Here is a 16129-nt window from a genome sequence, read left to right on the forward strand (position 1 = left end):
CTCAAACACCCAGGAAGACTAAAGGATACAGAACACATGTGGATGGAGAGCAAGGGGAGCTTTACAATGAACTCAAACAAACAGATGTGCCGGTGTCGTTGGGGGTGGAATCAACCAACAGGCAGAGAACAGAGACACCGTTTCCCTCACGGCTTTTCTCATGTCTTGGCTTTTGTTCTACGTCTCCTGCTCACTCCCTGGGTTTCAAAGGTGGAGAGCTGCCCTGGGCTGCTGAGGGTGTTATTCTCTAGGCAATAGCCCAAAAGCTGGGGTGCTTCACCATGACACTGTTGCTTTGGAGACCCTCCCAGTCATGTGCAAACTGCCAGGTAGCAGCGAAGTCATGAGAATTATTTATTCTGTGGTGAAGAGGTAATAAAACCCCACTGCACACTGAAGGGCACCTGAACCTGCCCCTTTCTCAAACCAATACCCCAAGAGCCCGAGGCTGAGCACCCAGCAGCTCTGGGCCAGCTCTGTGGGAACAGCCCAGCGCTGGCACTCGCCTGCTGATGCTGGAGCTGTGTCCACAGTCCCCCAGCACAGGCAGCTCTGCCCCGGGAGCACAAACACCTCCCCCGAGGTGGGCAGAGCAGTGGCTGTGGCCGTGGTGGAGCGACGCTGGGGCAGGGTGGGATTTTTAGCACATCTCATGCTCTTCTCAAGGCTGGGGGAGGATGCCTGCAGAAAGCTCTGTTTGTGTTAGCTAATGAGCTCACATCAGAGAAAAGCTACTGGCACAAAGCCTGGGGAGGGGGCAAAGCAGGGCATGGCACAAGGGTCTCAGGATGGGGCAGGGTGGACATCCTTGCTTCCTGGTGGAGACCACGGCCAGTCACTTCGACCCTATTCCCTTCCTCATCACTGATGCAAAGGGTGACAAGTGTCCCCTACCCAGAGGGAAGAGGGGACCAGCAGTAGGAGATCAGAGAACTCCAGGAATTTTTGGTGATGGCAGCCCTATGCCACGTGGCAGAGGAAGAGGAGCAGGGTTATTCCTCCACCAGAACTGGCCCATCACCTCTGAATTCCCCACTCCTTTCCAGGGGGATGTGATCTGTCAACAGAAGCTGGTTCAAGGAGATGGAGAGTTTTCCCCTGCCTTGCCCATCTCCATCACAATGAGGTTCCTCTCTAAATATTGGTGGTGAGGTCCAAATGAGCCAAATTTGCCTTCCTCTGTCCAACATATCTGGCAACACTTCAAAGGCTCCTGCCTTCATGGACCCAACAGCATGACCCAAATAGCTTTTTTTAAAGTAATGGTCAATAAATAGAAGAAATAAATATTAAATAGAGGCCAAGTCCTCTCAGCCTGTTCGATATATGTACAATGCATAGCAAAATAACAGTGACTAGCTGTTGCAGACAAGTTTGGTGCAAATTCAGTCCCCAAAACAACAAAAACATTGAGAAAATTGCAGTTAACATAAAGCAAAGCTCAGCTGAGTGCTGCAACCAATGAAGAACAGAACAGAACAGTGCTTTGAAACATCCCTTATCTTTACTTCCCAGCAAACCTGCAGAAGTGGTGTTGGATTTTCTGGAGCATGGGGTTGGGAGAGGTGGGACAAGCCTCCCTTGGGGGGACAAACCCAGAGCCAAGGCAGGTCCAGTGAATGGGGAGAGCTGATGGCTCCAGGCTCAAGGAGACATTTGGAGTGAGCGCTGTGACGTGCTCTGCTGGGAAAGGCAGCAGGGGTGCTTTGTGGGATGATTCAAAATCATGGGTGGGAAAGAGCCTTTGAGTGCGAGACAGGGCTTTCAAAAAACAGCCAAGATATTACCCTGATGATGTGACCACAGCAGCGATTCAACACCAAAATGACCAAGCTGCCTTTCCTCCAGGTGAACCTGCTCTTTGCAGAGAGCACCTGCAGCAATCTGAGGTGTTGGATGCAGAGCAAAAATCCGTAAAAACAGTGAATGAGAGGGAAAAAAATAAATTAAAAAGCACTGGCAAAAGGCACAGAGACAGAAAAACTCACAGCTTCACACAAACCCACAGAAACCTCATCTGTCCACTAACAGGAAGGGTGTACTAAAGCTTGTACTAAAAATATTAAATAAGTTAAAAAATAAATAACACCGAGGGAAACTCACATGTATATGCACATGTGCACATACACACATACACACACAGCCTTGATCAGATCCGTCACCAGAGGCTGGATTTTGCAAGGATTCCGCAGGGATCTCTTTCTCACAGTCTCTTTTGTTTTCCCACGGGTGGGTCAGCGCGCAGGGATAAACACGGCAGGGGAGTCCTGGCGACGGCATCCTCGCAGGGAAGCGGCGCGGAGCAGCGCCGGCCGAGCCAAGGCAAACAGCGCGGGGCCAGCTGGCGCCCGGCCGGCGGGCGCAGGCGACACTTCGCTGGTGGCACTGCCAGCACCCAGCTCGGCCGGCCAGCTGCCCCTCGCCGGCAACCCCCGACACGTCCTAGACCCGTTTCTGTGGTCACGCCCATCACATTCCTGCACAAATCTAATGAGAAAGGCGAGATTCCAGCACGGAAAGGCGCAGCTCTGCCCTGCGTCCCTTCGGCCGTCCCGGGCTCTCCGCCCTGCGCCGGAGAGCGCAGAGGGACACGGTGGCAGCAGGAGCGACTGTCACTCCTCCGGCCACCTCACTGAGAGGGGCCAGAGCTGTAAACCTTTACACGAGACCGGCGGCATGGATACATTTGAACAAACAAACAGATCCAAAAATAACTTAACGTTAGAAAAAAAAAAATTAGAATAAATAAATACTGGTCCATTCTGACATACAATTAAAAATATAATAATAATAATATTAAATAAATAAATAAATAAATATTTTAGAGAGGTTTACTCCAATGCAAGTCTGCTTGGGAAACCCCAGGAGCATTTAGCTGCCACGGACTGAACAGGCAGAGGCAGTCCTTGATGTAGGGATCAGCTGGACGAGTGCAGGAGCTGCTGTCAGCCCCACACAACCCCTGGGGTCACAGGGGGTGGATGCTGCCAACCCTGGTGTGGTGCTTCCAATCATCTGTTCCCAGCCACGAGGACTCCAGTCAGTGTGAGTTTGGTATTTACACCAGTTGCACAAAGCCCCTCTTCTTTCCTTTCCTAGTTTTGGATCTTCAGGCTCTCTGCTTCCTTGCTGCAGCTCCATATGTGCGTTATGGGGTGCCAAGGGGCAGGAGGCTGCTCCTGAAACGCTGCTGGGGGCTGGGGAGCTCTGGGTTCCCCTCACTTCCTTTGGATCTTCCCAGGGAGCAGAAGGAGGGGGCATTTTAGCATCAAATTGGGAGAGACTCTTTGGGGAAGAAGCATGAGGTTTTCAGCCCTTTTGAGAGGGAGTTCACTGCAGAAGGTGGCCAAGGGGCTGCTGCTGGGGCTAGCACAGGAAGGAAGGCAGTGGCATCCTGTCTTTGATCCCTCAACCACAGCCCTGGAGCATTTGCTCAGCCCTACCAGGAGTGCTTCTCTCTGTATCCTAGAAAGGGTCTTTCCAGAAGATGGACCCATCCCCACTAAGCCAGCAGCCATACCAGTACCCAACTCTCTGCCTCAGCCCCCTCATCCTCACATTGCCTGCAGCAAGCAAGGCAGGGGATGAAGGTCTGGGGAAAAAGGGAGCTTTGGCCATTGAAGGCACAGGACAAGGGGGTCCAGCACCAGCAAAGATCCTGGGAAAGAGGTCCCTGACATAAAACTTCCTCCTGTACCACCCAGATGGAATCCCTGCCTGTGCTGCTGTACTTTCCAACAGATTTATAGGCTTGCTGAGGTGATCATCCAGTTCCACCACAGCAGCTCATGGCACTCAGCCTTCCTCCCTTTGCTGCTTTGTCCCTTTTCCAGCTGCCAGGGGCCATAGGTAATTCTATAGATGGGGTGTGGGTAGTAGGTTACATTCCTTTCTACCCCCTCTCCTCCTGCAGATGGTGGCTGCACTCAGCCCTATTCTGTAACACTTAAACAACACACACCTCCTTGACTCATTAAACCCAAACTCGTTAATAATCATGCAGGATGGAAGGGGAGGGGATGGAAAAAGGGAGGGAGGGAAGTCTTAAACCCAAATTAGCGTCTCTAAGCACCCAGGTGTTGTAAGAGAAATAAACTCCTCAGCACCAGCTCAGCCTGTGCTGGGAGAAGCCTTTGTTACCCGGCAAAACACAGTAATTGCGCAGGCAGCTGGGCTGGCAGGGAGACAAAACCCCAGGGCCCAGGGCAGCCTGCAGCTCCCTGGAAAAACAGGCAATTAGTGGGGGGCCCTTCCTGTCCCCCTGCACTGCTCCGGCCTCCCAGTAACAAACTGGGGCTCCAGTGCATCCTGCTGCAGCTTGGCACCGGCCCTGCAACTGTGCTGCTGATCCTGTCCCAGGGCTGCCAGAGGGCCTCAAGGGGGAATGATGGCCTGGAATCCTGCCTGAAATTGCTGCGTGTTTTGAGGAAGGGGAATTGGGGTCCCCTGGCTCTTGCAATGCCCTTTTAACCCTGTGTGTTCTGACTGCACCCCACAACTGCAATCTCTGCACTTCTGGTCCCACCAGCAAGGCACTCCGAGGGCAACACTCCCTGAAGAACCTAAACCCAACCTGCCTGAGGCTTCCTCCAAGAGGGGAAGCCCATGGCCCCTGTATTCCATGTGTGGCCTGGCCCTCGGAGCACAGCACGGCACCACCTCCCCTCTGCCTTGTACCCCACCAGCCCCAAGTCTGCTTCACACCTCAGCAGGTGGTTTGCAAGCAGTTCAGTGCTGGGGGGATAAAACAACCCTGCAAAAGGTGCTGCTGCCTGGTAGGAAGGGGCAGGAGAAAGAGCAAACAGCCTTTTTTTTTTCCCAGGAAGTACGTTGGAGGGATTTCTAGCCTTCTATTTATAGCAGGGCTGACTGGCAAAAAATAAATATTTTCTATGCAGAGTGGGCAGAAGCTCTGGAGGAAAGAACCAAAGGACCTGGTATTTGCCTTGGTGGGAACAGCCATTCCCCCATCACTGAAGCTTTCCAGCAAACTCCTCCCCAGCTGGGTCTGTCTCTTGAGCAGAAGTTAATTTGTTGGTTCCTGGTTTGTCAGAAGGGCAAGGAGCAGAATTCTTTCCTTTGGACCTGCTGGTAGTGCTTTGGAGAGCAGTAGCAATGGGGAGATGGGAGCATCGGGGAGGATGGAGCAGGTCTGTCGTGACAGACCCTCTAAAAAGCACCGACCCTTCTTCCAGCCTGGCCTGGGGAGCTGGGGCTGATCCACCCACTCCGCGCTGGGGCGGAGGGGCTGCACCAGGCGCTCCAGGGCTCTTCCTCCGAACCGGGGAAGGGGGACCCGGCAAAGCCACCACGTCAGTATCGGGGATGATTGCTATCGATGGCCAGGTAGGTGGGAAGGAAGCGGAGAATGCCAGGAATGTGGCGGTGACGCCGGCACCCGCTGTCAGGCAGCAGTGGCACTCCCTAACGACGCAGGCTGTCGGAGCTGGCTCCTGAGTCACAGCTCCTGCTCCTGCTGCGGCTGCTCCTGGGGCCCGAGCTCCGGCTGCTGCTCCAGCTTCGGCTCCGGCTCGTCCGGTAGCTGGAGTAGCTGCGGCTGCGGCTCGGGGAGCGGCTGAAGCTGCTGTACCAGGAGGAATAGCTGCCGGCGCTGCTGGAGGAGGAGGGGCTGGGACGGTAGTAGGGGATGGGGCGTTTGCGGGCACTGCGGGGACAGAGAGAGGTGGGTTACCAGCAGCACAAGGCTAGATTTACTGCCAAAATCTCCGAAAAACACTGTTTACTCTGCACAACACTCCCAAAAATGTGACTGTGTTTGTTTAAAATGTAGCTGATGGGCTTTGGGATTCAAACTACCCACCACCACAGCCCCGGGGAAATCCCAGTCTGCTGGGCTCTACTTGATGATGTCCCAAAGAGCCCTCTGCGTGAAGGGTAGAGTCAATAGTTGACACTCTCTATTGTGGGACACCTACCACAGGGCAGGGTGAAATAAAAAGCCTGTTAAAGAATGCTTTTGGCACCTGAGTCCCTGCTCTGACTTCATCTTCTTTTTTCCTTCAGCTATTGTAAATTGAGACCCTCCCCATCCTCCCTCTGCCTCCATATGGAAATCCCCAAGCTTTAGAGGGGTGGAAGGGCCTGCTGATCAAGCTCAGGGAAACTGCTCTCCTGGAAAAACCTCCTCTGGCAAGGGCTGGGACCCGAGGACAGCCCCGATCCCCCCGGGAAGTGCCAGCTGAGCCTGTCTCCAAAGGCTGGGACAGCATCCCCTTGCCTTGTGATGCGCCGAGCTTCGAGGTGGCTGGGAGAGTCTCTCCGGCGTTTCCTCAGGGGGGAATAGGAGCGGCGCCGCCGCTGCCGCTCCCGCTGCGACTCCTTCTCGCTGGAGCTGTACTTGTGCTCCCGCTCGCGGTCCCTGCGGAGGGCACAGCAGGGGCACGGTCACTGCAGGGGCTTGGGGGTGGGTCAGGGATGGACAGGCAACGACCTACGGAGGCACAGATGAGCACAGGACGCTCAGCTCCAAAAGGGACAACTCTGAGCGCTCTGGTGGCATCACGCCTGAGAGCTCACACAGCTGGACACGGCTGATTCTGTCCAGAGGTTCCAGTAGGATCTTCCAGTGGCTTTGCACTGCCAAGCTAAGATGGCTTCCAGGGACCTGTGTCTGTGGGTGCAGTCTGTATTTAGCTCTTGCTGGCCGTGCTGCTGGAGCTGGCAGGAACAGCCCTGCCAGCAGGCCCCACGTGAGCTGAGGGCCTGGTAGCCGTGCAGGGCTCCGCAAGCCTCGCCAGAAGGAGTGCCGGTGTTGCTATGGTTTTCTCTTTTGTTAAATTCCCATACACGTCAGCACAGGCCCTTCTGTGCAGCGTGGCTGACTTCATACACCCTGCTCAGTGCCATCTGCAAAGCAACACGCTGCAGGTCAAGGGCCTGCCCGATCCCTGCATGCAGGAAGAGTTCTCCCCACCAGCACGGGGATTGTCAAAGCCTGCAAGAATCGACCTTGGCAATGTACGATTTTGAGGTTGCAAATGTTCACAGCAGCACAGGTGCTATCAGGAAAGCCTGCCAAAGGCAGCTCTAGGGTTGAAATGTGAGACTTTCCTATGGAGTATGGAGGGAGTAGAGGTGCCTGGACTGTGTTTCTCTCTGCAAGGCTGTGAGTGCCAGCCTGAGGGTACCTGGCATCTGCCCTCCCAGCAGGGGCACTTTCCCAGGCCTGACAGCTCTTTGTCAGAGCTGTGACTCTAAAAAGTAGAGTGGCTTTCCCTGCTGCAACCAGATCCCTCTCTGACAAGGGCTGCAGCTCTGCTGCGGGCTGTGTGGGCAGACCCAGCTGGAGCCTCGGGCTCTGCCCAGAACTCACAGCAGCATGACAGTGATGGAGGCAGGGGAAAGTCTGAGGCAGCAGGTACCACATGAGTGGACAGCAGATACCACATGAGAAGACAGCTGTACCTGCTACGGCTGTAGCGGGAGTAACTGGGGCTCCGGCGAGGCCTTGAACTTCTACTCCCAGGACTTTTTTTGCAGGATTTGGAGGAATAGCTGGGGGAACGTGAGGAAGACCTGGAGATAGGAGAGAAATGTAAAGGAGTTAAAGATGCTGGAGGGTGAGGCTGTACCAGACTGCTCCAAATCATGAGGGGACAGAGATGTCCTATTCCCCAGGTCTCAGCCCAGCTCTGCGTGATCAGTTCCCCCCAAACCTTGTGGATCCATAGGCACCCCCAAACTCTTACACCTCCCCCTGCAAGGAGCCTGCTGGCTGGCAAGAACTGTCCTGGGTCACAAAACAGCTGTGGCAGCTGGCCTCACCTCCTTCCCGAGGAGCAGGACCTGCTTCGGGAGTACCTGGGCGAGGCCTTGCGGTGCGAGGAGCGGCTGGAGCCGGGGGAGGACCGGCCGGTGCTGCTGCAGGAGCTGCGGGAGCCCGGCCTGCGCGGGGAGCTGGGGGCTGGCGAGGGGACGAACGTTCGCTTCTTCTCCTCCGAGGAACCGAGACATGAGGGTAGGCACGCTCTGTGAACATATATTTGAATGCTTTCTGAAGCTGTGGCTGAACCGGGACTGGTCCCTGGCTGAGGGGAGCACCACACTCCAGCAAATAAATATTCCCATCCTTCCATTCCCTAACTGGAGGTAAAAAAGACCTCTCAGCTCCCCAGGCTGCTGTTGCCCATGTATGTGGGTCAGAGCACAAGAGCTCACCCTCTGGGCTGTGCCAGGGGAAGAGGTGTGGGAGAGCTCTCGGGTGGCACAAGCAGCAGCTCATCTGCCCCATGCCCAACACACCAGAGGTCTGGCTGGCACAGCCTGGTCAGGCCAGCGAGCAGTGCTGGTCCTGGGCAGGGAGTGAAGTAAAAAGTGCTGGAGCAGGGGAAAGGCAGAGCGTGGCAGGGCAAGGGCTGTGCTCCAGCCTGGCTGTGGAGCAGCATGAGTGGGCACTGAGCAGGCATGTCCTGTTGCCTTTGGACAGTGCTGCATGAATTCCTCCTCTTCCAGAAGTGCTCTGGGAATGAGCTGGGGTCAGAGCCCAGCAGCCAATCAGCCTCCCAGCAGCCAGGGCCAGCTGCAATCCCAGCTCCACCCATGTGAAGGCAGAGTTACCCCACTGGAGTCACCATGTGAAAAGTACAGACAGACCTAAATTTTATCCTCTGACTGAAAAATGAGGCTTGGTCTTACTAAAACCCATTACGCTGGCTCTCTCCTGTCACATTCAGTGCTCCAAACCACGTCTTGGCTCTAACTTTCAGCCTTCAGGACCCAGGGGCCTGAGCTGGAAGAGCTCCCTACAAGCGCTGCCTGAGCACAGCCCTGGGTACCAGCCACCATGCTTCAGTACCCTCATTCCCAACATCCCCTGGCAAAAGCCCAGGAATGGGAGGCAGCGATGGAGACTGGCAGCTACTCCCCTCTCCTGAAGATGACCTGTGGCACTGGGTAGTGGTTGGATGCCCTGTGGCCCCAGTGCAGAGCTGCTGCTGTTTATCCTGCAGCCAGCCAAGTCCTTGCCCCTCCCTATGCTCCCACTGGCAGGAGATGCCATCTTGTCACCCTGGAGCTGTGCTGGATGAGCTGGGAAGGGAAAGGGGCACGCTGGATTTGGCTCATTGGACAGGTGAAAGAATAGCCCATAATGATATTAGTGGAAACAAACCCCACTTCCCTTCCCCACAGTAGGCAGAAAGGGAGAATTAGCATGGCAACCCCCAGATGCTCCTTTCAGACTGTGCCCAGAAGGGCCAGAGATTTTTTTTTTTTACATGGCCATGCCCAGGTGAGCAGGGATGTGCTGTGACCAAGGCCTGACTCAGCCCCAAACCCTGCATGAACCACAGCAATGCCAAAGCACTGACACAAGCAATGTCCAGGGATGTGATGGCTGGGTTTTATCTTCCTCCTCAGGCTACAGGACTGGTCCTTGCTGGGTTCTGGACTCCAGACTGGCAAGACCGTGGGTCTGGTTGGTACCTGCCTGCCTCCAGAGCACAGAAAGCTCCCTGCCAGCTCACCACAGCAACTGGTGAGCAGCCAGGAGACACAGAGCAACAACTGCAGCAGCTACTGGTAATCACTGACCTTCGGTCTTGTCCCTGGGCATCTGGAGACAGATTTTCCAAAGCTGTTCCCTTGGTCTGGGAAAAGCAACTGGTGAAGGAATTTCCTGAATCAGAGCTGTTATCGCTGTTGGCCAGTTTGGGCTTCCCGGACGAGAAGGCATGGCCAAAGCCATCATGGACTAGACTTCTTTTCTCCTGGCTGTCCTTTGACCTGGATGAGCTCGTTTGAGTGGAGGGAGGGGAGGAAGTATCGTTTCCTGAGTCATATTCATGATACTCTCCATTCTGGCTGGCTAGGTTGCCAGGCGGGCTGTCTGTTTTGGTAAAGAGGTCAGCAGAAGACCCTGACTGAGAGATCTGAAAGCAAAAAAGCCATTTGGCATTGTTTGAATGGTTTTTGGGGGGGTTGGTTTTGGTTTTACTTTGCTTTTTTTTTTTTTTCAAATAAACCCAGAAATTTTACCATCATGATGCACTGAAACAAAAGGAAAGGAAAGAAAAGAAACCAAGTAAGAAATAGAGAAAAAAAGAAGAAAGGAGAAGAAAACAAAAGCACATATCCCTAAAAGAAATCCACAGTAAGAAGAAACTTATTTTCCCCCTGCTATAATAATGGGAAGATTTAGAGATCATGCAAAGAGTATCAGCATGCGGTTCATGTTAAACAAAAGAGTTCAACAAAGTAAGTGGGCAACCAAAGAATTAAAATAACTAACTAAATAAAAAACGTAACAGAGGACAAAGCCCTTATTTAACCTTAAAGAGGGGAGGAAAATAAAGGGGGTATATACATATAAAAAAACCTACATAATCCTTGCAAAGAAAACAAAAATGAAACAAAAACTTAGATGAATGAATTTTTTTAAGCTTCCTTAATAAAGTGGCTGAACCAATGTCACTAAAATAAGCAAAAAAAAACCCGAAATCAAAACAAAGTAAGGGCTTCTGTACAAAGCAAAAACTGGCAAATGAACAAGCTTATCACTTTGAAATTAAAAAAAAAAAAAAAAAAGAAAAAAGAAAAAGAAAAAAGAGGGTGAGGGAAAAAGGGAAAAAAGAAAAATCCCTTTGGAAATAAAAGGTATACAGATACTTCTTTGTGTGCTTTTTACCCCCTGAAGAAGATATAGCTAATGCGCTCAAGTGACCTCTAATAAATTCCCTGGTGTCTTGCGGATAGCATCCACTTACCCATCAAGAACTCCTCCTTTAGTAGGTAAGGTGTAAGAAAAAAGGAAGAGCGGGCAACATAAGTCCATCATTAGAGTCTCAAATTACATGAAAAAAACATAAACCCTCTCTTCAATCCACACTGCCAACTGTTTGCTGCCTCCTCTATGCAAATGTCATGACTGCTTTTTCTCTGCTCGCTTGTCTCCCTTATTATTCATTTTTGTTTCCTTCTGCTTTAAATTAGCCTGTCCAGCCCGTTCCTGGAGGCTGATGGCTTGTGCTGAAAGCTGCAGCTTGCACTGAATCCCCCTGAGCTGTATGGAAATGACAAAGGGAACTCGAGTGAGGGAAGAAGCAAAAGAATGGAGGAGGGAAAGTATCCCCACTGTGTATCAGAGACCTGTGGGGAAGGGGACAGCAGCCCTGCTCCTGCCAGCCTCTGCAAGGGGGTCCAGCCACACCCTGGTGTGGCTGAACACAACAAGGCAAGGAAGGACCCCAAACTCACATAGACTGACCTGGGCAGGGCTATTCTCTGGGACCCTGAGCACCACCAAGGGGATTTACATCATTTCAGTATTTTACAGTTCAGTTTTAACTGCACTGGCATTTACCTAAGCCAGCTCAGGAATGTGGCAGCCCTGGGAGGGAGGCTGTGTTAGTGCTAACATCTGCCCTTGCAATGGGGTGAGAATTAGGGCCCAATGCACAAGTCTACACTCTCATGTGGCCTCCTTCTCTTTCACTTGGAGCCTCCACTCTCCTCAAACCCACCCATGAGATTTGGTGCAGGGTTCTTAGAGTGTGGACACAATGGTTTGGCTCCCACCACTCAGAACAGTCCTCCAAACATGTTCCCAGCAAGCCATGCTCCCTCAAACATGTGCACATGCCACACTCTGGGGCATGCAATGCCCCCATCTATGCCATGCTCTCCACACTGAGGACCTGGGCCATGCCCTCACCAGTCTGAGGCCTTCTGAGCCAAAAAACCACATTGCAATGTTGGTGCTATCTCAGGCAGCAGAGGAGACCTGGATCAGCTGTCACACAGCAGGCACAGGGCCATTCCCTTCTGAAAGTTTAGCTGTGGTCTGGATGACTTTTTCATCCTCAGAGGGGCTGCAAACTCAGCCTGTGTCATGTTTCACATGGATCTCCTTCATCCTATCAGATGGTGCCTCCATATCCAGGCTCCTGCCTGCGACATTCAATCTGTGTCCCCAGGGAGAGCTGCTCCCGACCCAGTTCAAGGTGCTAACTGGGACAGGGACAGCTGACTTGGACACAGCTGCTGAACCAGCACTGACTGAAACCAGAGCAGAGCTACCAACACCCACAGCAGCTCTCAGCACAGTCTGCAGAAGGATGGCTGCCCACAACACTCCGCTGCTCTGAAAACACCTGGAGCTGGAGGATCTCCAAGTACTTTCTGTGTTGCCAGGGAGAGAAGCATTACTGCTTCTGGATAAGGGATTGGCTCATCACAGAAAATCCATAATGGAGTTCCCCATCTTCACCCCACACTAACTTCTAATTGATGCTCAGTCCCAGATCCCAGCTTCTGAGAAATCAGAAGCCACAGCAGCAAACATGGGAAATTAGGCGATCCTTCTTCATTAGCCAACTTGCACCTTCAATGCAGAAGCCCTGGACAGAGCAGAATCGTCTCCCAAATGCTCCCAACTAGGAATGAGTGGAGACACACATTAGAAGGCCTCATTTCAGCATCTGGAGCTGCTCCTTGCTTCTTCTCAGCTCTAGCAATTCTTTATTAGTCCTTGCTTACTCCAGCGGAAACTGGAATGTCACAGGAGCCTAAAGGAGCCAAATAGCCAGCTCTGCTTTTTGCCAGCTCTTTCTGAAACCCTGATGCCACATCCAGAGCCCCCAGAGATCTGACCGCTGTGCTATGGACCACGGCACTCTCTCCAGCCACATTCCAGAACATACAGGATTGCACTTTCAAATATGTTACCAGGTATTTTTATTAAAAGGTGGGTTTTGGTTTGCATTTAAGCTGAATCCTAACCCAGAGACAACCAGCTTTTCACCACCTTTCACTTACAGGCATAAAACCAGTATGTGAGGTATTTCCTGGCTGCAGGGGTAGGATGAGCCTGCAGTGGGCACAGGGCTGCTCCAAAGAACACTGACCCCAGCATCAGACACAGAAATACTTCCTTCTGTTCCTTCCCAGTTTAAACTGAAAGGCCATTATTGCTGCCAAGAAATGAAATACAGCAGTTTCTTGGCAGTTCTAAACCAGCTTTTCAGACTGACTCCAGGACCTGGCATCCTTGCTTCTGCTCTGCCTTGGCTGACATCTACCTTCAAAGCAGCAACTGTTGTCAGCACATCACAAAATCTGTCAAATGACCGGGAGGATCAACAAGCTCCTCTTAGTTCAACATCTGTGGCAGCAACACTCTGGGGAAAGGCAGTGTGGATATCAGTGAAATATGGAGCTGACAGTCTGGGCAAGGGCTGGAGGGTCTGCATGGGGCAAGGGAGGTGCCAGGGGGGACACAGCAGCTTCTCAGCCCCACCACTCTGGGGCACCTGTAACCAGTGGCTTCCTGCAGGCTCTGGGGGAGGTTTTGCCCTGCAGCAAGAGCCAGAACAAGTCTCAGGGTGCTCAGCTTGCCTTCCTGCTCAGACCAATTCCCCATATTCCCCACTGGATGATCTTGGCTTTGCTCGTAGTCCCGTTTTACTGTTTCTGAAAGTCATGCCAGCCACCCAGGATGGAAGCATAGTACCACATCTAAAAACACTGCACGGAGCTCAATTGAATCATACCATTCTGTGTGATTCTGAATTCTAATGGCCTTTTACTTTTTTAGGGTGGCTTAAAAGAACCTGCTCTTTCACAAATCTAATTCTCGCTATGTGAACATTTGGATTTCCCCCCACACACAACCCCTAATAAGTAATCAAATAATCTCAGTGAACTTTGTTTCATCCAGCTTTCAGCAGGGAACATACTGCTGCCCTCAAGGGAATCCAGGATATGTATTTATTGGATTTTTTGTTTCAAATCATTATTTAATCAAGATGAGGGGGGAGCAGAAATGAGGCACTCACTCATATTCCGGACTGTAATTCCAAGTGCAATCCCAGACCAAGAGGCAGCGTAGTCTAATAGGTTACAAAAATACAATCACTGCTCATCTTCCAATTAAACTGAACAGCTCCATTTACTGTGCCACAAACAGCCCCAGGGTAAGAGATGACAATGCTCAAAGTTGTCTCAGCCATGTGGGGACAGCAACGTGGCACAGCCTCACTCAGAGCTGCAGAATTCCTTCCGTGGGTCTTTTTTTCTCTTGTTTTGCAACTCACTTCAAAGCAGAGTTAATTTCTCTTTCAGAGAGGCATAACGTCTGCTTTTCTCTCTTTTTCTAGGCACTGTGCTAATGAAAGGAGTAAAACACTTGTGTCGGTGACCCCGGTGAGCCCTGGCTGACATCTGCCAGAGCCGCCGGCACAGAGCCAGCACCTGCTGGGGCTGGGGTCTGCGCCTGCCCTGGGGCTCCTCCACCTGCCAGAGCTCGGAGGAAATGGCCTCACCTCTGCTGAGAACCTCCCCCAGATGAAAAGCCAACTTCTGATTGAGTACAAAAACCAGAAGTTCTGTAGGAATTCGATATAACCCCTTTTTGCGCAGGTATGAGTCCCTGACTCGAGCACTGAGTGGGAAAATCACCCTTTTTTTGGCAGGATGGGAGTTCAGGGTGAGGCTTTCTGTACCACAAGGGCTAAGCCAAGTCCCAGATCAGGGAGGCAATGACACAGCTGTCCCTGCAAGCCCTGAGCTTGGGTTATTTGGGGCTGGCTGGTGACACTGCTGAGCAGCCTGGCTCACCAGTACATTACTGGGGCAAACTCCAGAGAATGCCAAGCAAAGGTTTGTTTCTTTTCAAGGATCTTTTTAGCCTGACGGGGTGCTGGCATTGTATCCCCACCTCAGTTTGAGCCAGGCTGGCCCTGCTTTGGAGCGAGGGATTATCTTCCACCATCTCATTTTGGTACCTGGTGCACAGCCCAGCCCTTCAATGGATACAGGCAACGATCCTTTCCCCCCAGCGGCTCCCCGTGCTGAGCTGTAGATTTGTCACACAGTAACCAGGGGTAACCTCAATCCCCCGGCTGGGAGGGGAAAACAGTAAAAGAAAAAAAGAGTGTAACTTCCATATTTATAGGCTTTGCCTTTCTGCTCTTGAAGGGCCCAGTCTGCCCTCAAAAACATGCTGCCTAGCACTCAAAAGAATAGATTTTCCTATGTAAGCCAAAACACGGGCTAGAAAACAGCAGCAGCAAGCCAATATGCAGGTCTGCCATAAGGTTTCCTCAACCTTCCAACACACTCTGTCCCAGTCCCTGCACAGCATTTCCCCTTTTCTACCTTCCTGCAGACACGAGCACAAAGACAAACAGCATCATTTGGACCAGCTGTACCCCACTGAGCTTCACTGGAAATCTGGCTCAAGCCTGTGATAATTTGTGGCATCACAAATGAGTTACAGTGAAAGCAAAGGAGCTGGCAAGGAAAGTGTATGCACGGTGCAGTTATCTTCATCAGCAACAACAAAGGCAATTAGATCCGTGCCCTGCAGGTATTTATATTGCACTGCTAAAGGAAAGCACAGTGGCACAGTCATCCATCTGTGTCGGTGTGGAATAAAGTGCCTGCAGCTGGGCAGGGGTATTCTGTACAGAAATAAATGCTGCACATTACCCACAGCTTCTCTGTGCCTGCTGAGGCACAGCCCCACAATCCTGCTCTCCACAGGTGCCTCTTGCGGCTGCACGGGATTAAAGGAGGAGAAGCTTGGAAATTCACTGCCATAAAGAAAAGTAGCAGGGAACTTTGAGGTGTTTCTGCATGTGTACATGCATGTGTGGGTGCATCGGCTTTTGCATAAAGAGGGAAGGAAGCAGCAAGGTAGATGCATAAGCAGGGCATTGTTTTGTGTGCTTTATCCCCCAGCAGTTCCAGGTAGATCTAGTTAGAAACTGTGGCTGCTTCATTACAAAGGAATGAAGACTAATAGGGTGGGGAGGATAGCAGTACCACAAAGCACTTCAAATTTTCAGAAGCAAAACAATGTAGAATAAAAAACATCTTGAAAAGCAAAACCTTTGTTTTGGAAGTGCTATAGCATTATCTCACATTTCCCTGTATCTCTGTGTATTTTTCCCTAATCTTCCTTGGCCAGCCCCTTTCTTTTGGAGATGTGACAGCGCTTCTCCCCAGGTAAGGATGGTTTGGAAGCCCACACCAGATGGAAGAAAAGGGAATGTAACATAACAACTCTCACAGAGGACTGAAACATGCCATTTTTAAATTCTATTTCTGAATTTTTCCACAAAATCTTCTATTCTCCACCTTTTTTTTTTTTTAATATGTGATCAACATA

At 51.7% G+C, this 16129-nt stretch overlaps 1 protein-coding gene across 3 annotated transcripts in view; it reads right to left on the reverse strand.

The window, feature by feature from the left end:
- Positions 1–2443: 2443 nt before the first annotated feature.
- The window catches only part of SRRM4 (serine/arginine repetitive matrix 4), a 43644-nt gene continuing 29958 nt past the window's right edge, over positions 2444–16129 (reverse strand). For 2 of the 3 annotated variants that reach the window (XM_021549948.3, XM_021549947.3), the window contains exons 9-13: positions 9553–9890; positions 7786–7989; positions 7426–7536; positions 6239–6379; positions 2444–5665 (exon numbers count right to left, since the gene is read on the reverse strand). In XM_021549948.3, coding sequence (XP_021405623.2) covers positions 5425–5665; positions 6239–6379; positions 7426–7536; positions 7786–7989; positions 9553–9890 — 1035 coding nt within the window. In that variant the 3' untranslated portion in view covers positions 2444–5424. The remainder of the gene's footprint in view (positions 5666–6238; positions 6380–7425; positions 7537–7785; positions 7990–9552; positions 9891–16129) is intronic. The other variant, XM_077787152.1, reaches the window with a different exon arrangement.

This window comes from Lonchura striata, chromosome 18, assembly GCF_046129695.1.
Source record: "Lonchura striata isolate bLonStr1 chromosome 18, bLonStr1.mat, whole genome shotgun sequence".
Lineage (NCBI taxonomy): Eukaryota > Metazoa > Chordata > Aves > Passeriformes > Estrildidae > Lonchura > Lonchura striata.